This window comes from Rhinopithecus bieti, unplaced genomic scaffold, assembly GCF_001698545.2.
Source record: "Rhinopithecus bieti isolate Rb0 unplaced genomic scaffold, ASM169854v2 scaffold_31173, whole genome shotgun sequence".
Lineage (NCBI taxonomy): Eukaryota > Metazoa > Chordata > Mammalia > Primates > Cercopithecidae > Rhinopithecus > Rhinopithecus bieti.
The window spans coordinates 1,990,975-2,015,372 of NW_016813861.1; the positions used below are offsets into that span (position 1 = coordinate 1,990,975).

The 24,398-nt window shown below is 44.2% G+C and overlaps 1 protein-coding gene across 1 annotated transcript; it reads right to left on the reverse strand.

The window, feature by feature from the left end:
* Nucleotides 1–1,392: 1,392 nt before the first annotated feature.
* On the reverse strand, nucleotides 1,393–10,618 carry HEBP2 (heme binding protein 2). The gene is made up of 4 exons (XM_017848994.1): nucleotides 10,221–10,618; nucleotides 9,538–9,673; nucleotides 8,667–8,847; nucleotides 1,393–1,957 (listed from the first exon to the last, which is right to left on the reverse strand). Exons 1-4 carry the CDS (start codon nucleotides 10,320–10,322, stop codon nucleotides 1,759–1,761), a joined length of 618 nt encoding a protein of 205 aa, XP_017704483.1. The 5' UTR covers nucleotides 10,323–10,618; the 3' UTR covers nucleotides 1,393–1,758.
* Nucleotides 10,619–24,398: the final 13,780 nt, after the last annotated feature.

Sequence of the window (24,398 nt, forward strand, 5' to 3'; positions counted from 1 at the left end):
TCTTGAACTGCTGGGCTCAATCTATCCTCCCACCTTAGCCTCCCAAAGTGCTGGAATTACAGATGTGAGCCACTGCACCTGGCCTAAATGGCTAGGTCTTATACCACCACCTTGCTCAGTTATTGGCTGGACGTTGCCAGAAAAAAAGCATGCTGTCAGCTACCACTACCTTGCTCAGTTTTGACTAGGTCCCCCTCTCTCCCATAGAATAGTGTATCCTTATCTTGAAATCTGGCGTGGACCCTGAAGACAGTAACAGGGGAGACTGTCAGCGAACCACACCCCTCACAACTGGCCGGCTGGTACTTTCTTGAAGGTAAATTTGAGTGGCACACCTCACGTTGTCTACCACAACTTCAATTCCCAGAATAAAACTGACCATTCTTTGGTCATAGTAACAATTAAGTACCAGAAACAATCAATGACAATTTCACATCAGTCACCTCACCTCCAAACCAGGCTTCTAAATCATGCTAATCAGCAGCGGCCTCCCTCTGGTAACTGCATCTCCACAACTAAAGCTCGATCAACTCCTAAATGCTTTTGAAAGTCTGTTAATCCTTCCTAAAACCCTGCGTAAGGTCAGCAGTTTTCTTTATCAGGACAGACCGTGCCCTACAAGACCGTGCCCTACAGTGCTCTCTTGCTCAGCAGTGTGTGCAGCTTTTTGTTCTAGGTACCAAACATGGCCTCTCCCTTTAACACTGTCACGTCTGCCCCTGGCTTTCATCTGACAACTCCTCGTCATCCAAGTCTCAACTGTCTCTTGAGAGGCCTTTGCTGACCACTTTATGTGATGCCCACCACACCCTACCTAACCACACTCTACCCCACTGCCCTATTTCGGTTCTTCATCACGCTTGCCAATTTCAAGTATCTTATTTGTGTTGAACTCCCTCACCCTCTAGAATGTAAACTCCATGAGGCCAGGGGCCTTATCTGTCGTGTTCACAGTGGGAGGGTGAATGAAATAGTTAAGGAGGTGGAAAGATGTTGTTGAAGTTAGTAAAGAGGAAGTCAGTGATGAGGGGCTTGGGACACAGATTTTCTTACCTTAGCCGAGTGCTTGGAACAGAGCAGGGGCTCCCTACAATGAGTTCAAGAATGAATGAAAATACGTGACAGTTCGGTGAAATGTTTAGGGGAAAAGCAAGATTTTAGGGGTTAAGTGGAGACTAGAAAGAAAGGAATGAATTCACTACGTTTAAATGGAGTTAAATGGAGTATTCCTGTGCAGTGGGGCAGTGGGGCAGTGGAAGGATGCGGGAGGGAATGTAATACATACAACAGAGAATGTAATGGTGGCAGCCACAAAAGACAATTTGATTTTTGTGTCCAACTGAATTTCACCTCTCCGGGCCTGCCAGCCTAGTGGTTCCACACAAGATAAATTTTTAACATTTTTATTGATACTATCTGGAGCGGGTATCATCCAACTGACACAAATCCAAGAAAAAAAAAGGAAATATGATTGTGATGCAGTGAAGAAGAGGGAAGTGACGTGAAATTTCCCTAGATCCTCACAGAAATAAAGACCGCCATAGTTATGACCAATTTATATGTTTACAGACTACTGTCCTCTGTTACCTGTGTAGGTAGATAAAACTTCAAGCATTAAAAGGCACATTGGAAATAAGCTTCATTAATAGTAGTATTCTCAACAGAAGACACTAGACATGCACTTTACTTAGAGGTCACGTTGGTGTCTATGATAAACAGACGTTTTGCCTCTGACAGTGGAACTTCCTTTCATTTTTCTCATTCGTTTTCTTTGGTGGGTTCATTTTTTTGAATCAACCACACTTCATTATTTCTATTAAGCAATTTGAAAGGACTGTTGTAGCCTGCAGTGTAGTAAACCTTCTCATCAAAAACTTTTCCATCTTCCCTCAAAATGCTTGCTAATGTCAGAAGTTGTTCTTGATTCTTTTGGCCACTAGAAAATCCATCAAAAGACCTACAAAGGAGAAAGGAAATAACCGTGAATGATTTTAATACTGATGTGAATGTCAGTCTGAAGCAAAAAGCGGGTGCTGGTACCGTGAATGCTGGGTGAAGTGCAACTTCAAAGTTACTCCCTCTCGGACAGGCGAGGTGGTTCACACCTGTAATCCCAGCACTTTGGGAGGTTGAGGTGGGCGGATCACTTGAGGTCAGGAGTTTGAGACCAGCCTGGCCAACATGGTAAAACCCCATCTCTAATAAAAATACAAAAATTAGCTGGGCATGGTGGTAGGCGCCTGTAGTCCCAGTTACTTGAGAGGCTGAAGCAGGAGAATCGCTTGAACCTGGGAGGTGCAGGTTGCAGTGAGCTGAGATCATGCCACTGCACTCCAGCCTGGGCGACAGAGTGCAATACTCTTTTTCAAAAAATAAAAATAAAAAAAGCTACTCTCTGTCAGCAGATGAACTGACCACTCCTATCTGTGATTCCTGGTCTCCGTGTGACCTCAGAAGCACTGAGGAAACCCAGCAGGATGCATCCCCTCCTCCCATCTGTTGACAGGTGGATTTGGAACCTACACAATCTCAAGTGCTCTACCCTGTGCTTCTCAAACCTTTAACGTGCATATAGGTCACCTGGGGATTTTGCTACAATGCAGATTCAGGTCTGGGGTGGGGCCTGAGAGTCTGTATTTCTACCGAGCTTCCACATTCATGCCGGTGCTGCTGATCAGAGAACTATACTGACACCCCTGTAGAAGCCCCTTTTCCAGACTCAATTTTCACTTGAACATTGCCCCTTTTCCCCCCGCCTAGGGAAAATAAGCGCTGGATTACAGATGAATATGATATAGTTTTCACCTCTCTGAATTTATGATCCAAGGGAACAGATAAACATTTTGGCAGTTCTCTCTATACATCCTGAGGTTTTTTGTTTGTTTGTTTGAGACCAGGTCTCAATCTGTCTGTTGCCCAGGCTGGAATATGGTGGGACAGCATACTGCATCCTTGACCTCCTGGGCTCAATCAGTCCTCCCACCTCAGCCTCCCAAGTTGCTGGAACCACAGGTGCACAACGAACTAATTTTTTAAAAAAATCTGTAGAGACAGGGTCTTACTATGTTACCCAGGCTGGTCTGAAACTCCTGAGCTCAAGTGATCCACCTGCCTTGGCTTCCCAAAGCGTTGTGATTACAGGCATGAGACACCATGCCCAGCCTCTGAGAAGGGTTTTAAACAGGGACAGGATCAAAGTGTTGTGGGAGCGTTGAGGACATGATTAAATCTGGGGTAAGGAGAGTCATCTGAATTGGGCTTGAATGGAGGATGGTTTTGCTGAACAAAGAAAGGGGAGTGATAGGAAAGAGACCATAAATCTAAAAATACCAAGTGTTTTCAGAGTGAGGCATAAAATGAGGCCAGGAAGGTGAGTCAGAGCTAGAAGGCAGAACCCTGTGCATTAGCCTAAGGCCTTTTGAGGTGATTTCCAAGGATGTTGAGCAGAAATGTGCAACTTGATCAGATCTGGATTAGAATATAGGCAGATAGATAATAGACTGGTGAGGCAGGATCCAGGCAGGAGGTTGCTATGGGGATGTGGAAGAAAAGACAGTCAAAAGCTTAAAACAAAAAGTGGGAAAAGAGAATAAAAGTTTAAGTATAGATTTTACAGTATATAAACAAAAACATCCTGAGATTAAATCATGGCAGCACTGACCTCGCTGAGCTGCTGACAGGCAAGCATGATGAATTTGATTTTGAGGGTGAAGAATAAGAAACACTGAGAAACAAAAATTTTCCTAATATGCTTTCTTTGGTATAAGTTCTGTTACCAATGTGCCAGTGCAAAAAATCAATCCTACCACGCTTCAGATGAGGTGTCATCTTTCAAGGGTACAAACCATGTCTGTTTTATATAACAATGTCTACCCAGCACTCAGAACCATTCCTGGCATGCAGTTCCCTTTTAATCCTGCCAAGTGTAGGAATCTCTGCATGCACATGTATACAAAATAAAACACTGCAGGTGAGTTGATATAACTCTTCTGTTCTATCATTTTCATGTCGATTGAATATAATTCTGAACCACAGGTTAAGAAACATTTTGGGCTAGGCATGGTGGCTCACACCTGCAGTCCCAGCACTTTGGGAAGCCAAGGTGGGTGGATCACCTGAGGTCAGGAGTTCCAGACCAGCCTGGCCAACATGGGGAAACCCTGTCTCTACTAAAAATACAAAAATTAGCAGGGCATAGTGGGGGCACCTGTAATCCCAAGTGATTCAAGGCTGAGGCACTTGACTCACTTGAACCTGGGAGGCGGTGGTTGCAGCGAGCTAAGACTGGGCCATTGCATTCCAGCCTGCGCAACAAGAGTGAAACTCTGTCTCAAAGAAAAAAGAAAGAAAGAAAGAAAGAAAATTTTGGCTCCTAAATGTATTCTTTATTTCCTTAATGAATAATCAATGCTTAGCATGTCCTGCCTGAAAGGAATTTGTTTTCAAATTTATTTCCCCTTAAAATCAAATATTGAACCCTTTAATTAGAAATAAGCTTTTGTTCTCTGAATGCGTGTTGTTTCACAATGATCTATTCATGGTTTTATTCAGAACACAAACAACATATATGGTGCCTGCCTTGCCAGGGGCTAGAATATATAGACATAGTAACATGCTGTCATATTCTTGAAGAAGTTTCCGTCTATGAATAAGTCACTATTACTTAGAAGAAGAAGAATAGAAGGAAGGGCACCAGGACAGAGTAGCTAGCTAGGTGGAGAAACTGAAGAAGGCATCACAGAAAAGGTGACATTTGTCCTGTAGGGTGGCAGTGGGCTCTCCAGAAAGAGTGAGAAGAGAGTGCTAGAGCTAGGAATGCCTGATGCTCATGTTCCAAGTGTTTTATACAAATTAACTCATCTGATCTTCATGGCAACCCTATGAGATAGGTAAGTACTATGATCATATGCATTTTAAAACAAGGAAATTTTAGCAAGGAAAAGTGGACTAATGTGCCTGAGGTCAAAGGTAACAAGATGTGGAAGAACATGGCATGGTCCGTGAAGGGTGAGAAGCCCAAGTGATGGAAAGGGGAGCTGCTGGAGACAGAGCTGGGCCAGGTCATATGTGGCACTGTGCACTGTGTCAACAATCTGAGCTTCCCTGGGGAAACAAGAGGCATCCGACAGAGATTTTGGGCTTTTGTCATTGTTGTAAGAAAGATCACAGTACCAGTGTGGAAGAGGGGAGGAAAAGACTAGTGGCAGGGAAGATGGCTTGCAGGCTACTGAAGTGAAATCGTCAAGAAGTTATTCAGTTGAGATCAATCAACATCCCAGTATCTACTGGGAGTGCCAGGCATGTGCTGAGAACTAGGGTACACAAAGATGACTTAGTGCAGTCCCTAGAAGATGAAGACCCAAGTAAGTCACAATGGCGATGGAGAGAAGGGAACAAATCCCTGAATCATTTTTGAGGTGAATGGGCCAGATTTGGGAACCAGTTGTCAGGAACAGTGTGCTGCTGGTGACGGTAAATTCCTTGCTCAGGAAGCTGTCTTGACTGGGCATGGTAGCTCATGCTTGTAAATCCGATGCTTTGGGAGGCTGAGATAAGTAGATTGCTTGAGCCCAGGAGTTCAAGACCAGCCTGGGCAACATAGTGAAATCCCGTCCCTACAAAAAATAATAAATTAGCTGGGCATGGTGGTGGCACACACCACTCAGGAGGCTGAAGTGGGAGGATCCCTTGAGCCCAGATGTTCCCGGCTGCAGTGAGATATCATTATGCCACTATATTCCAGCCTGGACAACAGAGCAAGGCCCTGTCTCAGAAAGAAAAAAAAAAAAAAGGAGCCTATCTGGCTGATGAGGCCCTCAACTGAGACAGGCACTATAAGATCAGAGAAGATTTGGGAATTGGGGAAGGCTCATTTTTAGGGTTGTTGAGTTTGATTCCCCCAACCCCAAAGAGAGATGTCCAACAAGTAGGGAAATCAGATCTGGAGACACTTAATAGATTTGAGAATCATTTGACTCAGGGAGTTGAAACAATATGAATGATCACCCAGAATAAGTCGGCTCTGAAATGAGGGTCTAAAACAGGTGTCAACAGCGATCCTAGGGTGGGGAGCTGAGGAGGGGCCAACAGAGGTAAATAAATGGGAGAGCAGAAATGACAAGAGAGTGACACTCTGAAAGTTAAAGGATAAGCAAGTATTAACGGACCAGATTGGTCCACACATGACTGCTGTAAGGGTCACATGGGAGAGGACAGTAACCATGTGACAGATACAGAGGCACTGCTGAGGATGGCAAGGGCAGTCTAAGGAGAGGGTGGGAGTCATACTGGATCATGGTGGTTTAAGGTAAAGGCCATTCTGATAAGGTCTTGGATGGATATGGGGAACATTTATTGGAACTTGGAGGAAAGGTGATCCTTGTCATGACATGGCAAAGAACCTGTGTTTGTGTCCCAGTGTAATGTGGACAGTACAACTTGTGAGTTATGAAACAGGATATTTGGCTGAACATTTTCTAACCAAAATAGGAATGGAAGATGTGGCCTGGCTTCTCTTGATAGTTAAATACAAGAAGAGAGAATTTAAAGAATAAATTTTTAATCAAAAGGGAAGCAGAACTTAAACATTTGGAAAATTCTTAGCCTATCCATATTAAAAGAAATGAGAAAGCTTGTTCCAGAGAGAACAAGGGTAAGGCCAAGCAACCCTTTGATAAGGAGATTAATGTAGAACTGCCATCTAAACAGAAACCAGGACCTGTTCTCCAGAATAATGGAAGAATGGTGCCAAAGGCATTTCAGAAATTATGAGCTGCCTCTCCCATCACAGGCCAAGTTTCAGTGCCTGGCGGGGGCAGAACAATTTCAAAGGAGGGTCTTTGGGCACCTGGGGGGCCATGGAACTCACTGCCAACACTGCCTCACCACTCTGTTCCCTGCATTCCAGTGCAGCCCTCCTTGGATGCCCCAGGTTCAGCTCCAGTGGAGTGAGGTGTGGCCGGGGCTGCTATGGCTGTCCCCCCGGAAGGTGCAGGCAGTTAACTTCAGCAGCATCCATGTGGTGCCACCTCTGCCAGTACATGAGCTGTGGGGGTGTGGCTACCTCCACCTTGAAGGATGGAGCTGCCCAGGGCCTTAGGTATGTGACCCAAGCAGAGGGCCACAGTGAGAGCAAAGCTACTTCAGTGAGTCCCCAATAGGGAAAATGGCTAACAGAGCCATGGGAGCAGGGCACACTAGACTGGGAGGGCCACTGGTGTGTAATTTGAGCCTGGTAGGACTGCCCCTGGGGTCCCTCCAACTGTGAGAGCTGCAGTGGGTTTGGGCCACCCAAAGCCATGGGCAGGGCCAATTGAAGCCTTGGGGGCCCAACCTCTGTTCAGCAGAGCTTCACAAGTGGGACCTTCATCCCAGTGGGCCCAGAGGGAAGAGCTTTGAGTCACAGAAAATTAATCTGAACATTTAGAACTTACTTGGAACCTGTTACCCATTTCTTTTTTCCCATTTCTTCCTTTTGGAATGTGGTATTTATCCTATGTCGGTCCTACCATTTTTTTTTTTGGAAGCATATAACATGTTTGATTTCACAGGTTCATAGATGGAGGGGAATCGGCCTCAGGATAAACTGTACCTTGAGCCTCAGATTTGATTTTGATGATCTTTAGATGAATTTAGACTTTTGAGTTGATGCTGGAATGAATTAAGACTTTTGGGGCTATTGGGATAGAATGAATATATTCTGCATGTGAGATGATATGAATTTTACAGGGTCAGGGCAGAAAGCTATGAAGTCCATGTTTGTGTCTCCCCAAAATTCATATACACATTTTTTTTTTTGAGACAGGGTCTCACTCTGTTCACACAGGCTGGAGTGCATTGGTGCAATTACGGCTCACTCAGCCTCGACCTTCTGGGCCCAAGTGATCCTCCTACCTCAGCCTCCCAAGTAGCTGGGACCACAGGCATGTGCCACCAGGCCTGGCTAATATATATATATATATATTTAGTAGAGATGGGGCCTTGCTATGTTGCCCAGGCTAGTCTCTAACTCCCAGACTAAAGTGATCCACCTGCCTCAGCCTCCCAAAGTGCTGGGCCTCAAAATTCGTATTTTGAAAACCTAATCACTAATGTGATAGTATTAGGAGTTGAGGCCTTTGGAAAGTGATTAGGTCATGAGGGTAGAGCCTTGTAAAACATGTCCAATAAAGCTACCTTGCCTCTTCCACCACATGAGGACATTTCTGAGAAGGTTCCATCTATGAACCAGGAAACTGGCCCTTACCAGTCACTGAAACTGCCAGCACCTTAAACTTGAACTTCCTTGTCTCCAGAAATGTGCGAGATAAACTTCTGTTTTTCATAAACTACCCAGCCCATGGTATTTTGTTACAGCAGCCTGAACAAACTAAGACTTTTGTTTAAAGTACTTTTGTTCAGATCTAACTATATTGCAGTCTTTTGTTTTGGGGGCATATAATTTGCACCGTGTCTTATATGAAGGGCATGCAATAGACTCATTAAATGAAGTGATTATTATCTTGTGACAGACCTCAGTAACATATACAACAAAGCCAGTAGGAAAACATCACAAAATGCATTAGACCTAATTTTATGGAAGGGTGAAAAGCCTTTTGAAATTGCATTGGAGCTAAACTGTAAGTAAAACTAGCAGTCAGCAATGCTATAAATTATCTACCACTTACCGTACAAACACAGTCATTTCGGCTCTATCTTCAATGAAGACATCTGACTCTAAAGGCCTGGGCGGATCAAATTGCTGTTCAGAGGGAATATACAGGGAAATGGTAATAGTAGACTCACTAAAAGGACCTGAACCAGGCTCCACGTAGCTTGTCACTGGAGCTGTCATCTTTATTTTCATCTCTGTGACATAAAAATGAAAGCAAATTTAGTGTATTTTTGACAGCTTTAAACATTTAACCTATTCTTTTTTGATCTGGTTTTCTCGATTTACTTCACATTATTGACATATTTACCTTCAAGATAATTTTCATCTTAAAACAGTAAGGCCAAAATTACTAACCTGCTCACTGCCCATATTAAACCACTTTCTGTAATACTGATATTCTGGGTTAATAAATTCTTAATTTTAGAGATAAAAGGGGAAATTAGAGATTACAAGGTCAGTAAATGCTTTTATCTTACAATTCAGAAAATGAGGTCCCACAGGCTAAGAGACCTGCTAAAATATAAATAGCGGCAAAGCCAGACCAAAAGCTATGACTTGATGCTTCTAATCTTGGTACCTTCTTGCCTCCCGATGTCTCTGATCCTACCAGTCAGCAAATTATCTTGAAGCGTTAGCCATGGAAAAGGACTTATCACGCATTACACCAAACCCCAGTTCATCCAGCAAAATCAGAGAACAGAGGTTGAAAAGTAATACCCAGTGGAACCCTGGTCCTGAGGAGTCTTGTCTGAAAACAAGACAAGTCTTTGAATGACTTGCTTATTTTTCTATTATAAAGGATATTTCTTTGATAAGCTAAAACTCAGTAAGAAACCCAGGGACTCTTTCACAATATGCATAATTACAAAGAAAACTGCTTTTACCTTTCTCGTTTTTGCCTTGAATGTAGCTGTTCAGTCTCGTAAAGCCCGTCTGGATGGCTGAATCCCAGTCCATAGACTCCACGGACGTGCTGACCCACTTGGCTGGTCCATATTGTCGGATCTCATAACTTCCGGGCTAAAGCGGAACAGAGAAAACTTCGAGAAGCAATTCTAAGAGGGTAGGAGTGAGATGCAAAAATACCGGTGCCATGATCTCGGGTCGACCTGCAGCCGGCCTGTCTAGGGGCTGCACCGCCCCGGGGTCCAGCCTGAGGTCCCCGCTCCTTAGGTCTGGGAGGTGCCCCTCCACGAGGTTCCCCTCCTTGCGATTAGGGACCGCAGCGGCCCTAACCCCACACGCTGGGGACTCGATTCACACTTTAAAGACAAGCACCTATTACACCCCCTCGCTTCGGAGGGTTCCACCGCGCGTTCTGGGACATAACCAGTTCCTCCTCGCCCCACCGCCCCGCAAAGACAAGAAATTGAGATGGGACCTGCACTGGAGTAGAGGGGAGGGTAGACCGAAATGACCTGGGTTTCTCGTTTGTGTAGGATACGGGGTAGGGACTCGGACAACTTAAAGAATTGTACTTTTTACTTAACTCTATGGGACCCCCTGGCCTCACGGCAAATCAGCCCGCAGGCGGGCCCAGCCCCTCCGCTCCTGGGTCGGCGCCTACCTGGGAGCCCGCGTCCTCCGGGGCCTTCCAGCCTGGCGTCTCTACGGCTTGGGCCGCCGCGTTCTCGGCCGCCCCGGGGTCTGGCTGGAGCGGTTCGGCCATGGGCGGCGCCGGCGCTCTGGGAACCTGGCCAGTCGCGCCAAGGGCCCGTACCCCGGATCGCCCCGCCCGCGTGTGCGCGCCCCGCCACGGCCCCGAGTCCCCGCCCGGCAGACCCTGTTCCTCCTCCCCGCCGGGCTGGAGACCCGAGCCCGCCGATGCGCCTGACTCTGGACCGCGAGGGGGCGCCGCCACCAAGGCGGGGCCGGCTCACGACCCGGGACAGCTCCCGCCGGAGTTGCGCGCCCTGCTCTGGCCCCTCCGCGGGGACAGGGAGCCGTACCTCGCTTCGGCCCGCCTTCTTTTGGAGCACCTCCCGCCCCCGTCCCTGCCCTTGTTTTTGAGAGAAAGGCACCCAGAGATGGCCCCGCGGGCAGTCGCGGGTGGCGCTGTTTCTGTGCAACCGGTTTGGGCGTCTCTGCCGCGGCCCCGCCCGCGCTGGGAACCGCGGGCGCTGTGCCGCCAAGAGGTTGTACCAGCGCCGCCGCGAGCAGAGAAAGGCCGGAAGGGGCGCCTGGCGACCCGCCCCCCGCGGCCCCTGCCCGCACTCCTGGGGCTCAGCCAGGGCGAATGGCCGTACTCATCCCAAGAAGGTGTCCTGGGTACCAGACAGCTTTCAGCGTCCCTTGCGAAGGAGGTGGTGGGACCACAGACATATGGGGAGAATCTGGAACTGTTCTGGTTGCTGAACTTCCCCGACAGGACCCCAAACCCTCTGAGTCATCCCCCCAGGCTTAACCGGACTCGGAGAGAGTTAGTGCGGAGGTCAGACACTAGTGCTTTTCAAGAATTTTGGTGGCCGGGCGCGGTGGCTCAAGCCTGTAATCCCAGCACTTTGGGAGGCCGAGACGGGCGGATCACGGTCAGGAGATCGAGACCATCCTGGCGAACACGGTGAAACCCCGTCTCTACTAAAACTGCAAAAAACTAGCCGGGCGAGGTGGCGGCGCCTGTAGTCCCAGCTACCCGGGAGGCTGAGGCAGGAGAATGGCGTGAACCCGGGAGGCGGAGCTTGCAGTGAGCTGAGATCTGGCCACTGCACTCCAGCCCGGGCGACAGAGCGAGACTCCGTCTCAAAAAAAAAAAAAAAAAAAAAAAAAAAAAATTTTGGTTACCAGGGCTTTCCGGAGCCGAGCGAGGTGCGGCTCTGTTTCCCAACACCCGCGCTCTGCCGGCCAGGCCGACCCCGCGTTACTGTCCCCTGCGGCAGAGACCCGGAGCGGCTCCGGCGTCCTCCAGAGGACCCCCATCGTGGGAAGCCAGAGCTCCGAGGCTCCCCGGGGCTACGGGACCGCCGCAGAAGCAGCAGGCGCTCCCCACGCGAAAACCAACGGACAGAAGGGTGGCCACGTGAAAAGCAATGGTGACATCCCCCAAGGGTGAAGGGGAGTTGGCCCCTGTGAACAGAAGAGGCAGCCGGGGCCACTGGCAATGCCATGGAGCCAGCACCCCCTAGCCAGGGTGCTGAGGCCAAAGGGGAGCCTCCCTCCCCTGCAAGGAGACTCCCAAGAAGACGAAATTGTCTTTCAAGGCCAGGCATGGTGGCTCATGCCTGTAATCTCTGCATTTTGGGAGGCCAAGACCGGGGGAATCGCTTGAGCCCAGGAGTTCGAGACCAGACTGGGCAACATGTCGAAAACCCATCTCTACATACTACAATAAAATAGCGTTGATAGTATAGTGGTGAGCATAGCTGCCTTCCAAGAAAAAAAAAAAAGCTGGGTGTGCTGGGGTTGTGATCTCAGCTACTCCCGAGGCTGAGGCGGGAGGATCCGCTTGAGCCTGGGGAGGTCGAAGCTGCAGTGAGCCAAGATCACGCCACTGCACTCTAGCCTGGGTAACAGTGATACCCTGTCTAAAAAAAATATATATATATATATATATATATCTTTCAAGAAGGCTTTCTAAGAGCAGCTTGTCCTTCAAGACAAATGGGAAGAAGGGTGGGGTGATTCTTCTGCCTCCTCACCTATGGAGGAAGAGCAGGAGCCGGGGGAGATCAGTGCCTGCAGCGACAAGGGCACTGCCCAGGAAGGGAAGGCTGTTGCTACCCGTGAGAGCCGGGAGCCCCAAGCCAAGGGGGCAGAGGCAGTGCTGCCTCAGAAGAAGAGGCAGGGCCCTAGGCTACAGAGCTATCCGCTGCCTTGGGGCGGAGGGTGGCCCTACACCAGCCCACGCTGAGCAGAATGAATAACGGGGTGGGCCAGGTGGTTGATCTCTAAGCTGCAAAAACTGCTGTTGTTGTGAGGTCACTGCCTGGACCTGGTGCCCTGGCTGCCCTCCTGTGCCCAGAAAGGAAGGGGCTATTGCATCCTACCAGCTACATTCCCTTTCCTTCTCTCCCTCCTGTGGACTCTCCAATCCGCCATCTGGCTGTCCTCTTCAGGCCAGTTGAAGATGGTCCCTTACAGCCTTCCAAGTTAGGTTAGTGATATGAAATCCTCCTTTCCCTGGCCCTGCCTCCTTCCCTGTCCCCAGCCCTGCAGAAGGCAATTTCTGGTTTTCTTCCCCAATTATTTTCCAAGTAGATTTTGTTTACCCTACTCCCCAAGTCCCTGAGCCAGAAGTTGGGTGCTTAAACTCCCAAACCTTGAGGATCCAGCCTCCCCCCTGTTGAGTTTTTACTCTCTGGTGCTCTGCCTAGTGTTACCTGGGCTGGGGAAAGGCGGGGACACTAGGGTTCTATTTAAGTTCAAACCTTCAGCTTGTGAATCAACTGTGTCTCTTTTTTTGATTTGGTAAGCACATATTAGGCTTTGGGGCCAGGGAGAGGTCTGTAATGTGAAATAATTTCTTCTTGCCTTTTCTTCTCTAATTTTTATAAATAACTTTTCATGGCCAAACCCCAGATTTGTTGTGTGTGTGTTTTTTTTTTTTTCCTAACTGCTAAAACCATTCTCTTCCACCTGGTTTTATTGTAACAATTGGAAAAGGAATAAATGTCCCTTAAATTTTTTTTGTTAGATGTATTCTTTATTTTTTTCCAAGAGATTTATTGGGATGTAATTCGTATACAATATAGTTCACCCATTTAGAGTGAACTAGTGAACAGTTTTTAGGATCTTTAGAACTAGGCAACCATCATCACAAGGTGAGAACATTTTCATCACTCCCCACCTTTAAAGAAACTCTATAACATTTAACCACCACCTCCCAATTCCCTATTCCCCATGCCTAGGCAACTACTAATTTGTTCTGTGTGTCTATAGTTTTGTCTATTTGGAACATTTCATATGAATGGACTCATGATAGTATGTGATCCTTTGTGACTGGTTTCTTTAACTTGGCAAAATGTTTTCAAGGTTCATCTGTGTTGTGGCAGGTACTCCATTTCTTTTCATAGCTGATTAATAGTCCATTGGATAAACATTCTATTTATCAGTTCATCAGATGAGGGACATTTGGGCCATTTTCAACTTTTGGTTATTATAAATAAAGCTGCTATACATGTTTATGTACATGTTTCTGTGTGCATGTATGTTTTCATGTCTCTTGGGTAAATATCTAGGAGTGGAAGTTCTGGGTCAAATGGCAACTCTATGTCTCTATGTTTAACTTTTTGAGGAACTGCCAGACTGTTTTTTTGCCACTTTACATTCTCACCAGCAGGGTATGAGCATTCATTCTATTTCTTCACATCCCCATCAACACGTGTTATTATCTGGCTTTTGGATTCTAATCATCCTAGCGGGTGTGTGCTATGGTTTGAATGTTTGTCTCTCTGGAAACTCATGTTGAAACAGAATCCCCAATATGGCAGTATTGAAAGGTGGGACCTTAAGAGGTGATTGGGTGATGAGGGCTCTGAAATCAGTCCATCCATGGGTTAATGGATTAATGGATTATTGGGTTAGCACAAGAATGGGACTTGTGACTTTATAAGAGGAAGAAGAGAGACCGGTGCTAGCACACTGAACCCCATCACCATGTAATGCTCTGTGCTGTCACAGGACTCTGAAGAGAGTCCCCACCAACAGGAAGGCCCTCACCAGTTGTGGCCCCTTGACCTTGAACTTCCCAACCTCCATAACTGTAGAATATAAATTCCTTTTCTTTATAAACTACCCAGATTCAGATTTTCTGTTATAAGCAATAGAAAATAGACTAAAACAGTGCACCTGGTGCTTTAAAATATTTTTTGAGATACAATTCACATAGCATCAGTCACTATTTTAAAGTGTACAATTCAGTGACTTTTAATATATTCACTATGTTGTACAAACATCATTACTACTAATTCTAATTCTAGAATATTCCATCAGTCCAAACAGAAACTCCATGTATTTTAGCAATCACTGTTCATCTCCCTTGCCCCAACCTCTTGTGGCCACGAATCTACTTTCTGTCTCTATCGATTTGCCTCTTCTGGATATTTCTTACAAATGGAATCATGTATTATAATATGTGATATTTAGGCCAGGTGCAGTTGCTCACGCCTGTAATCCCAACACTTTGGGAGGCTAAGGCAGGCAGATCACCTGTGGTTGGGAGTTCGAATCCAGCCTGACCAACATGGAGAAACCCCATCTCTACTGAAAATACAAAATTAGTCAGGTGTGGTGGCACATGCCTATAATCCAGCTACTTGGGATGCTGAAGCAGGAGAATCGCTTGAACCTGGGAGGTAGAGATTGCAGTGAGCCGAGATCCTGCCATTGCACTCAAGCCTCGGCAACAAGAGTGAAACTCCATCTCAAACAAACAAAAAAACAACAATATGTGATATTTTGCAACTGGCTGCTTACTCTTAGTGTAATGTTTTCCTCTATGTTGTAGCATGCACCAGTACTTAATTTCTTTTTAATTGCCAGAAAATATCCATTGTATGGGCCTAGTGCTTCTGAAGCATTTGATGTCTTCTCTTTTCCTTGCCCTTCCCTGCCGAAACAACTGTGCAGTGGCCTGAGGACTCATGGCACTTTCTAGTGGTTCTGTCAGATATATTATTATGCAGAGCTAAGTTTGATTTACTTAGTAAAGGCTAAATAATGAATGTTTACTTATTTTAAAAAATAGCTTGTTTAGTTTAACTATGTAACAGATGTGATCCATTGCTTAGGTGACTTTGCAAAGTTGAAAATGCAACTTTATCACAGGTCTTTTTTAAAAAAAGAAAAAGGATGTAATTTACATCATTGCTTAATAAATCTGTTATTTTAATCTACAGAGTATTTTACATTTATCAATGTCTTTTTTGGAGGGCAATATTTTATTTGCAGAAAATCTGAGGCTAAATTTGGAGACATTTATTTTTTAGGGTTTGGAATATGCAATTAGTGAAGGTAATAGCAGGTGACTAGGCTGCACTATCTGTATTTACAAGGCAGTAACTAGTCATATAAAAGGACAGAGGAAGGAAAGAAAAGGATTTATTTCAAAATCATAGGATTTCAGTTTAGAACAAGTTTAATAAAGTTTAGTAAAGTTTAACAAACTTTAAATTTTTTAAATTAAAGTTCATAAACAATCTTCATTCAAGTTTTATATTGTTATTTCAAAATAATTGAGTTAGTTTTAGTTTTCTTGTCAATTAAAGTAATTTTTTATTAGCTTATATTTCATCAATGTTTATGTGACACTATGAAGCAGATATTTTATTTAAGCTTTACAGCAAATTTTGAGATAAGTTCTATTTTCCACATTTGGAAATCTATGAGCTGATGGAGGAGGGGCAGAGCACCCAAATGTTTCTTCTTTTTGTCTTTCAAAAGTACTATTTATCTTCAGTTAACAAGCAATATTTTATTTTTGTATTTCTTCATTTATTCATTTATTTAGAGACAAGGTCTTACTCTGTCACCCAAGCTGGAGTGCAGTGGTATAATCACAGCTCATGCAGCCTCGGCCTCCCCAGGCTCAAGCAATCCTCCCATCTCAGCCTCCTGAGTAACTGAGATTACAGGGGCATGCTACCACACCTGGGTAATTTTTTGGTTGTTTTTGTAGAGAAAGGGTTTTGTCACATTGCCCAGGCTGGTCTTGAACTCCCGGGCTCAAGTAATCTGCCCACCTTGGACTCTGAAAGTGCTGGGATTATAGGCATGAGCCACCATGCCTGGCCTTACAAGTGGTATTTTAGGAATAGATATTTAGCATTGTGTTTGGTGAGGAAAGACTAAGTTATGCTGTGGAAAGAACCTCACATAGCACTGGCCATAAGCAACAGCTGATTCCTTGCTCATGCAGAGTCCTCTCTGGGTCTGAATGAGGATTTTGGACAGCCCCTTTCCATAAGATGGTACAGCGTGGCACCTCCATGATCACCCTGGCAAGGGAAGAGAGCACTGAGAGACCCACACCAGTAATACAGCCAGTTCTCATTGTTTGTGGTAGTTACATTCCTTAAAGTAACCATAAACACCGACTTAGCAAATACTGACCCATTGCTCCCAGGGGAAATATAGAGTTAGGTTCCTGTAAGCCTCTGGTCACACTATTTTCAGTAACCAGTCAATACATAACCTTGTTTTATGTGTGTTTCTGCATAAATATATCTTATTTAACAGGTGTTGCTGATTCATTAACATTGAACTCACAACCAACAGCATTATAACTCATGACTGAATGACACACATGTCTTCTCCATAAGGCACATCACAGCCTTCTTGCACTTAGGAACACTAGACAGCACATCAGCCCTAAGCCTGGGGGCTGTTTTTTGGTTTGTTTTGTTTTTGTTTTTGAGACGGAGTCTCGCCCTGTCGCCCAGGCTGTTGTGCCGTGGTGTGATCTCCACTCACTGCAACCTCCATGTCCCGGATTCAAGCGATTCTCCTGCCCCACTAGCTGCCCGAGTAGCTGCGATTACAGGTGCACGCCTCCATACGCCTGAGGACTGTTTTAAACAGCAAACAAAAAGCACAAAAATGCAAAAACGGTGGCACTCCATAGACTGTGAAATGGACGTTGTCTACCGCACGAGAGCTAAAACAAGACAGAGCTTGCCTTATCCAACTTCAGCTAGGAATGTGTGCACTGGGCAACCTGTTATTTTCCAAAGCTCTGTGCCTGCATATGTCTGAAAGTGACCAGAAAATGCTGTGAGTATTGACTGTAGAGTTACAAAGATATTTTAGCAAGCAGGCAAGTTTGCAAATATGGAATTTGTGAATAATGAGGATCAACTGTAAATGCTTCCTGCAGTAAGTTACATAAGTTGTTTCCATCCACTTTCATTGACCAAAGCAAGTCACCGGCCCTTGATTAACCTCAAGGGGTGCAAAATGCTATCGATCTGTGTTTTAAAGGAGAGCTCAAAATATTTGAGAAAAGTCTGTCTGTAATATCATTGAGTCACATGTTGTTTATTTATTCCATACTTGTGGCAGATTTTTATTTCCCAAAGATGGTTGCAACATTATCTTCCATCCAATGTGCTGTTCTTATAACGTGACTTTGACATACCTCTAATTAAGAGGTGGACATCTCTTCTCCCTTTCCTTGAAACTTGGCAGGCTTATGATAACAGTAGAAGGCTACATCATTAAAGTTGTCCACCCAGTTTTCTTTGGGACACTTGCTCTTAGAATCTAACAGCCATGCTGAAAGGAACCCCAAGCAGCTCCATGGAGAACTATGTGTAGTATATCCTAGCTGAGGACCTGGCTGACAGCTGGTATCAACCACTGCCCATGTTGAGTAAGCAAGTGTTCAGATGATTCCAGCCCACCATTGAGTCACCTCCAGACATCCTCGAGTCTTCCTCCTGAGGTCCCAGAAGTCATAGAGGAGATACAAGCTATCCCTGCAGTACTCACAGAAACTGTGAGGATAAGAAAATGGTTATTTTAAAAAATGACGTTATGTTTGGGGTAATGTTTTTCAGAAAGAATAACTTGAAAAGTATTTATTCTGTACAGTATTGTAGTAGGTTTTGGTGGGTGGTATGGTTTGGCTCTGTCCCCACTCAAATCTCATTTTGAATTGTAATCCCTACTTGTCAGGGGAAGGGCCTGGTGGGAGGTGATTGGATCATGGGAGTGGACTTCCCCTTGCTGTTCTCGTGATAGTGAGTTCTCACGAGATCTGGTTGTTTGAAAGTGTGTGGTACTTCCCCCTTCACTCTCTGTCTCCTGTTCCACCATGGTAAGACGTGCTTGCTTCCCCTTCACCTTTTGCAATGATTGTAAGTTTTCTGAGGCCTCCCAACCATGCTTCCTATAAAGCCTGCAGATCTGTGAGTCAATTAAACCTCTTTTCTTCATAAATTACCCAGTCCCAGGTAATTCTTTACAGCAGTGTGAGAACGGACTAATACAGTGAGTTTTAGCAACAAATAGTATTTGATTTTGGCCTTTCTGGGGTCATCCATAAACTCATAACATAGTTAAATATCTGGTCTTCTTGGCTTTTTTTTTTTTTTTTTTTTTTTAAGACAGGGCCTCACTTTGTTGCCCAAGTTGGAGTGCAGTGGCTATTTGCAGGCACAGTCACAGAGCACTACAGCATTGATCTGCTGTGCTCAAGGGATCCTCCCACCTCAGCCTCCTGAGTAGCCAGGACTACAGCTGCATTCCAACGCTCTCAGCAGTTACCTAGTTATCTGTTCCCCTTATGGTTACACATGTCTCATATGTGACAACTGTAAAATGGGTAGCAACTTGGTATTCTAACAAGAAATTTAGTCTTTTCTTTTGGCTGGCTTCTCCTTCAATTTTGATGAGAATTAGAATACTCATTAATGATTCAGATGCAAAGCAACCCATGAAGCACCTCCTCCACTGAGCTCTTTGCTCTGTGCCTGATCCATAATTGCATGCTAAATGTTGAATGAATGCCAGTCATAGAATTTGGCAGACACATAGATAGGAATTGAGTGTTTTTAGGAACACCTGGGAACCACCTTTCTTATCTGTCACAGAAAATGAAGAGACACTGAGTTGTGGGGTTGAGGATAAAAAAGCTAAAGTCTCAAGCTGGAAATACTTTTAAAAATTAAAATACCAATTTTAATCAGAGTGAGGCTTGATAGAACCTTGTAAGTCTGTCGGAGGTGTTTATGAAAAAAGAGAGGCTCATCCATACTGATTTTAAAAGGTTTATGCTTTGAAGTAAAAATAGATGACCAAATATATCACAACTAGGTAACTCACATTCTCAAAAGCACTTAAAAATACTAATCTTTGATGCAGCTAAGATAAAATGTTTCTAATAGATCACTTGATGAAAGACCATTTCCCAAAAATTTAGTGCTGCTAAGATGTTTCCTTGAACTATTACATGTGGGGTTTTCACTGTTGCAGTAGAATTATCGTATTCTTCCTTTCTTTTTTCTTTTTCTTTTTCTTTTCTTTTCTTATTAGAAATAGGGTCTTGCTCTATCACCCAGGCTGGAGTGCAGTGGCACAATCCTGGGCTCAAGCAATCCTCCCATCTCAGCCTTCAGAGTAGCTGGGACTATAGGTGCACACCACCATGGCTGGCAATTTCTTTAATAATTTCTTGTAGAAATGGGGTCTTTAACTCCTGGGCTCAAGTGATCCTCCAGCCACAGCCTCTCAAAGTGCTGGGATTACAGATGTGAGCCACCATGCCTGGCCTACATTATTTATTAAGATAAATTAAAGCATTAGTAGGAATTGGACTTGACTCCCTAATGACTTTGGGAACATAGGTGTTACAGAGGTTCAGTGTCCAACTTCCCAGAAGAGGCGTTCCACTGCCTGCCTCTTTAACAGATCTGCAAACTGGTCAGTTCTCAGCCTGCTCGTAAGTCCTGCATTATGGTCTCCCCAGGTTGTTCTACAGTTGAGTGTCTACATGTGCACAATGAGACCCAGGCACAGAAGAGATAAGTAACAGATTAAAAATTGCCTCCAAGGTCATGTGTCTTGGCTCACACCTGTAATCCCAGCACTTTAGGAGGCTGAGACAGGAGAGTCACTTGAGCCCAGGAGTTTGAGACCAACCTGAGCAACATAATGAGACCATGTCTCTACAAAAAAAATTTTTTTTTTTAAATTAGCTGGGCGTGGTGGCTGAGCCTATAGTGCCAGCTACTAGTGGGGCTGAGGTGGGAAGATCACTTGAGCCCTGGAGGTCAGGGATGCAGTGAGCCATGATCATGCCACTGTACTCGAGCTTCGGTGATAGAGCAAGACCCTGTTAAAAAAAATCCACTACCATGGAGAAAAGGTTTAGTAGTAATGCCTGGAACATCTCCTCTTTGAGATCAATGCCTCTCAAGCTATCTGCAATGAAAGATCCTTTATATATTTTTTAAATTTCCAGCTCATCTTAAACCAACATCAGTGTCTACTGCACAGGACCATGTGCAGCTCATACTATAGGCTACTGAACCCTATAAGTTCTGCAGTAATTTAGTTGGTCTATACCAATATCAGTGAGATGAGTCCACTGATCACATGCATGGATTTTGTAAAAAATAAGTTGCTATGAATGTCTCTAAACATGAAACCAGCCCAATTGTGCCATAGAACTGATGTTCATGGTCTCTTTTGAATAAACATAGAAATTGGCCCAGTGTTAAAACTTTAGAAAGTTATCTTTGTCTTATTTGAGTTCCTTTCTCAGGAAACCAACCATCAGGCCTCTCAGATAGTATCAAGGAACTGAAACTTACAAGATCATTGCATCTGGCCAGTGAGAGGCCAGATCCCTTACCCTTCATGATTGTCTAACTGACCACTTGCCTCCTGTTAACCAATTCCTCTTCCTTACCCCTTCCTAACTCCTGTTTTCCCACACATAGTTATATTTCCTCCCTGCTATATACACCCCTAATTTTAGTTGGTTGGGGATTTGAGACAGATCTCTCATCTCTTCAGCTGCAGCACCTGAATAAAGCCTTCTTCCCTGCCAATACTTGTCTCAGTGATTGGCTTTCTGTTTAGTGAGCAATGGGACTTAGATGGAACCCCTGGTGTTTTAGTAACAAATGCTTACTGTCAACTTCTCTTATTATGTTATCTCAGACTATCAACAAATAGCTTGTGAGCCAGCATCAGTTCATGGACCATGCCTTGTAGAACACTAATTTAGATGACTATCCCTGTCTCCTGTCCAGCTGAAACCTGATTTAGCCTTTCCAGTCATTGCGGTACTTCTGGGGTTGACTCTCCGGATACTTAGCTTGTATTTATACTTAAGGAAGACTACAGTGTATTAACATGGATTAGATGATATTATTTTATAGTCTATACTCATAATTTTCATTGCTATAAATTTACATATATAAAATTATATTTTACTTGGTTTTATTATTTGTTTATTTAATATTCAGAAATTTTTTTTCCAGGTTCATATTTGTACACATTGACTGTCACATGATGAGCTGACATTATTAGTTTCTTCAGGCATGAGGACTTAATGGATGAGGTACAGCTAGGCTGGAATCCATTAATGTTGCTTTCACAGCTAGAGTTTCTTTAGACATTCACTTAAAGTGTAGGACAATCAAAGTCATGCCCCTTTTTGTGGCTAGTGCACAATTCGTTCTACTTGTAAGAGTGTTAAGTGTTGGGTTATTGTTAATACCAGTGAACAGGAATTGGGCATCAGTTTCTGGACTGCCATGATTTTAGTCTCCCCACAGTCACAAAATCTGTAGCCTGCGTCCTTCAACGTGGGCAGCCACCCTCTGCCAGGTCAGTAGAGGGTGCCTCCGCTTGGCTTAAACCCACATGTAAGAATCTGGGTTTCCATCTGAGTTCTGCCACTTTCTGGCCCTGGGCCCGGGATTCAGCCTCACCAAATCTCTTTCTTCATTGGTACAAACAGCTGGGTATTCATCACATACAATTTTGAGGATTCTAAGAGGAAATGCCCAGTTACTGCTTAGCCCAATATTTTGCATGTTGTGTCCCCATAAATGATAGTTGTGAGTATGGTTTTTTGTGAATGAAAACTCTGGGTCATTTCATTAAGCCCTGAGATCCGTTAATTGAACTCGCCTGGTCCTCTGTCCATTAGAATCTCCAGGCATGAGAACTTAGTGGATGACGTACAGAAAGGTTGGAATCCATCTGTATTGCTTTCACAGCTAGAGTCCTTTAGACCCTCACTTGACGTAGAGGACACTCCATTTGCAATAGTTGTTCTGTCCTCAAGGCAGATGTGTGTTTGAACACTGGATTGTCCCAATAGCCCTCTGAAGTAGATCCTATTAATATGATAAAAGAATAAATAAATAATGAATAATTTAGAGATGAGAAGATTCAATGACGTGTTCTTGTACATTCTGCATATAGAAGAAAACTTATTAACATCACTTTATAACTTATTGTTATGATGGCATTAGCAAAATGGGAGAAAATAAGGAAAGGAAAGTCTGGCTAGGACCACTGAACTTGTGTCGGGGAGGAAAGAGAAATTAATTCTTATTTTCTCTGAATAAAACATCCAATTTCCTGTTTCCTTGCCTGAATTTTGCTTGCATTGAATCAGGATAACCTCCTTCCCAGGGCTATATTGTGACTATTGTGGGCCTAAGGCACTTTTGTCTTTGTGGTTTCAGACTAATTTTGATAATTATAAAATATATGAATTACATTTTATGGCTGTATTGGTGTAAAGATGAATATAATCTTTGATCCCCAAAGTTTATTTTTTCTTCTGATTTTAAAATAAACTAAAACCTTTTCATGGACCCTAAAAGTAAGGTGAGCTTTGGGGATGGCGCCTCGTGTGCCTGATTGGCCCTGGTCCCACCATAGCAATTCAGATGTTTTAGTTTCCTTATGAGAGAGTGAGAGTGCTTGATGTATAACATGTGTTGGTAAATATAGAGAGGAGCTGATGCTTGCTCTGTCCTTAGGCAGATGTGTGTTTTAACATTGGATTGTCCCAATAACCCTCAGATTCTTGTAATATGATAAAGGAACAAATAAATAATGAACAATGTAGAGAAAGAAATATTCAGCATTTGAAATCAGAATATTTAATTTTTTCTCCACTTTGTTCGGAATCCGGTAGATGAAGAATGCAAATATTGGCCCTTCAAAACATCCAGCTATGTGCATTGTATAAAAACTCTGAGGGGTTGGGTGCAGCGGCTCATGCCAGTAATCCCGGCACTTGAGGAGGCCGAGCCAGGTGGATCACGAGGTCAAGAGATCAAGACCATCTTGGCCAACATGGTGAAACCCCGTCTCTATTAAAAATACAAAAATTATCTGGGAGTGGTTGCACATGCCTGTAGCTACTTGGGTTGCACAGCTACTCGGGAGGCTGAGGCAGCAGAATCCCTGAATCCAGAAGGAAGAGGTTGCAGTGAGCCAAGATTGTGTCACTGCACTACAGCCTGGCGACAGAGTGAGACTCCATCTCAAAAACAAAACAAAACAAAACAAACAAACTCTGAGGAATTGAGGACATGAAGATATATTTTACCTGTATCGCAGAGTCCCTCCCCCAGGAGCAAGAACACTGTGGGACTTAAGAGTTTTTCCACCCTGTTGCCCAGGTTGGAGTGCAGTAGCATGCTCATGGCTCAATGCAGCCTCAACCTCCCGGGCTCAAGTGATCCTCCCACCTCAGCCTCCTGAGTAGCTAGGACCACAGGTGTACACCACCATGCCTGGCTAATTTTTTAAAAATTTTTGTGGAGATGGTGTATTGCCTTGTTGCCCAGGCTGGTCTCAAACTCCTGGGCTCAATCGGTCCTCCTGCCTCGGCCTTCCAAATTGCTGGGAGTACAGGCATGAGCTACCATGCTAAGCCCTTTTGTGGTTTTCACTGAGCACTTTATATGGTTCTATTTTCTCTGATTTCTTACACATCAATTATTCTTATTTTTTAGTGGTGGGCCTAGAATTTGCAATATATATTTATAATGAATCCAAGTCCTCTTTCAAATAATATTATACTGCTTCATAGATAGTGCAAGTACTTTATAATAATAAAATTCTCCTAATTCCTCCCTCCTGTCTCTTATATTATGGCTGTCATGTATTTCACTTATATATAAGCATACATAATCAAGCAAGTTTTTGCTGCTATTATTTTGAACAATTAAGACTTCTATCAATTAAGAACAGAGCATATACAAAATTACTTTACCTTTATTTATCCCCTCTGTAATCCTCTTCCTTTCTTTTTTTTTTTTTTTTTTTTTTTTTT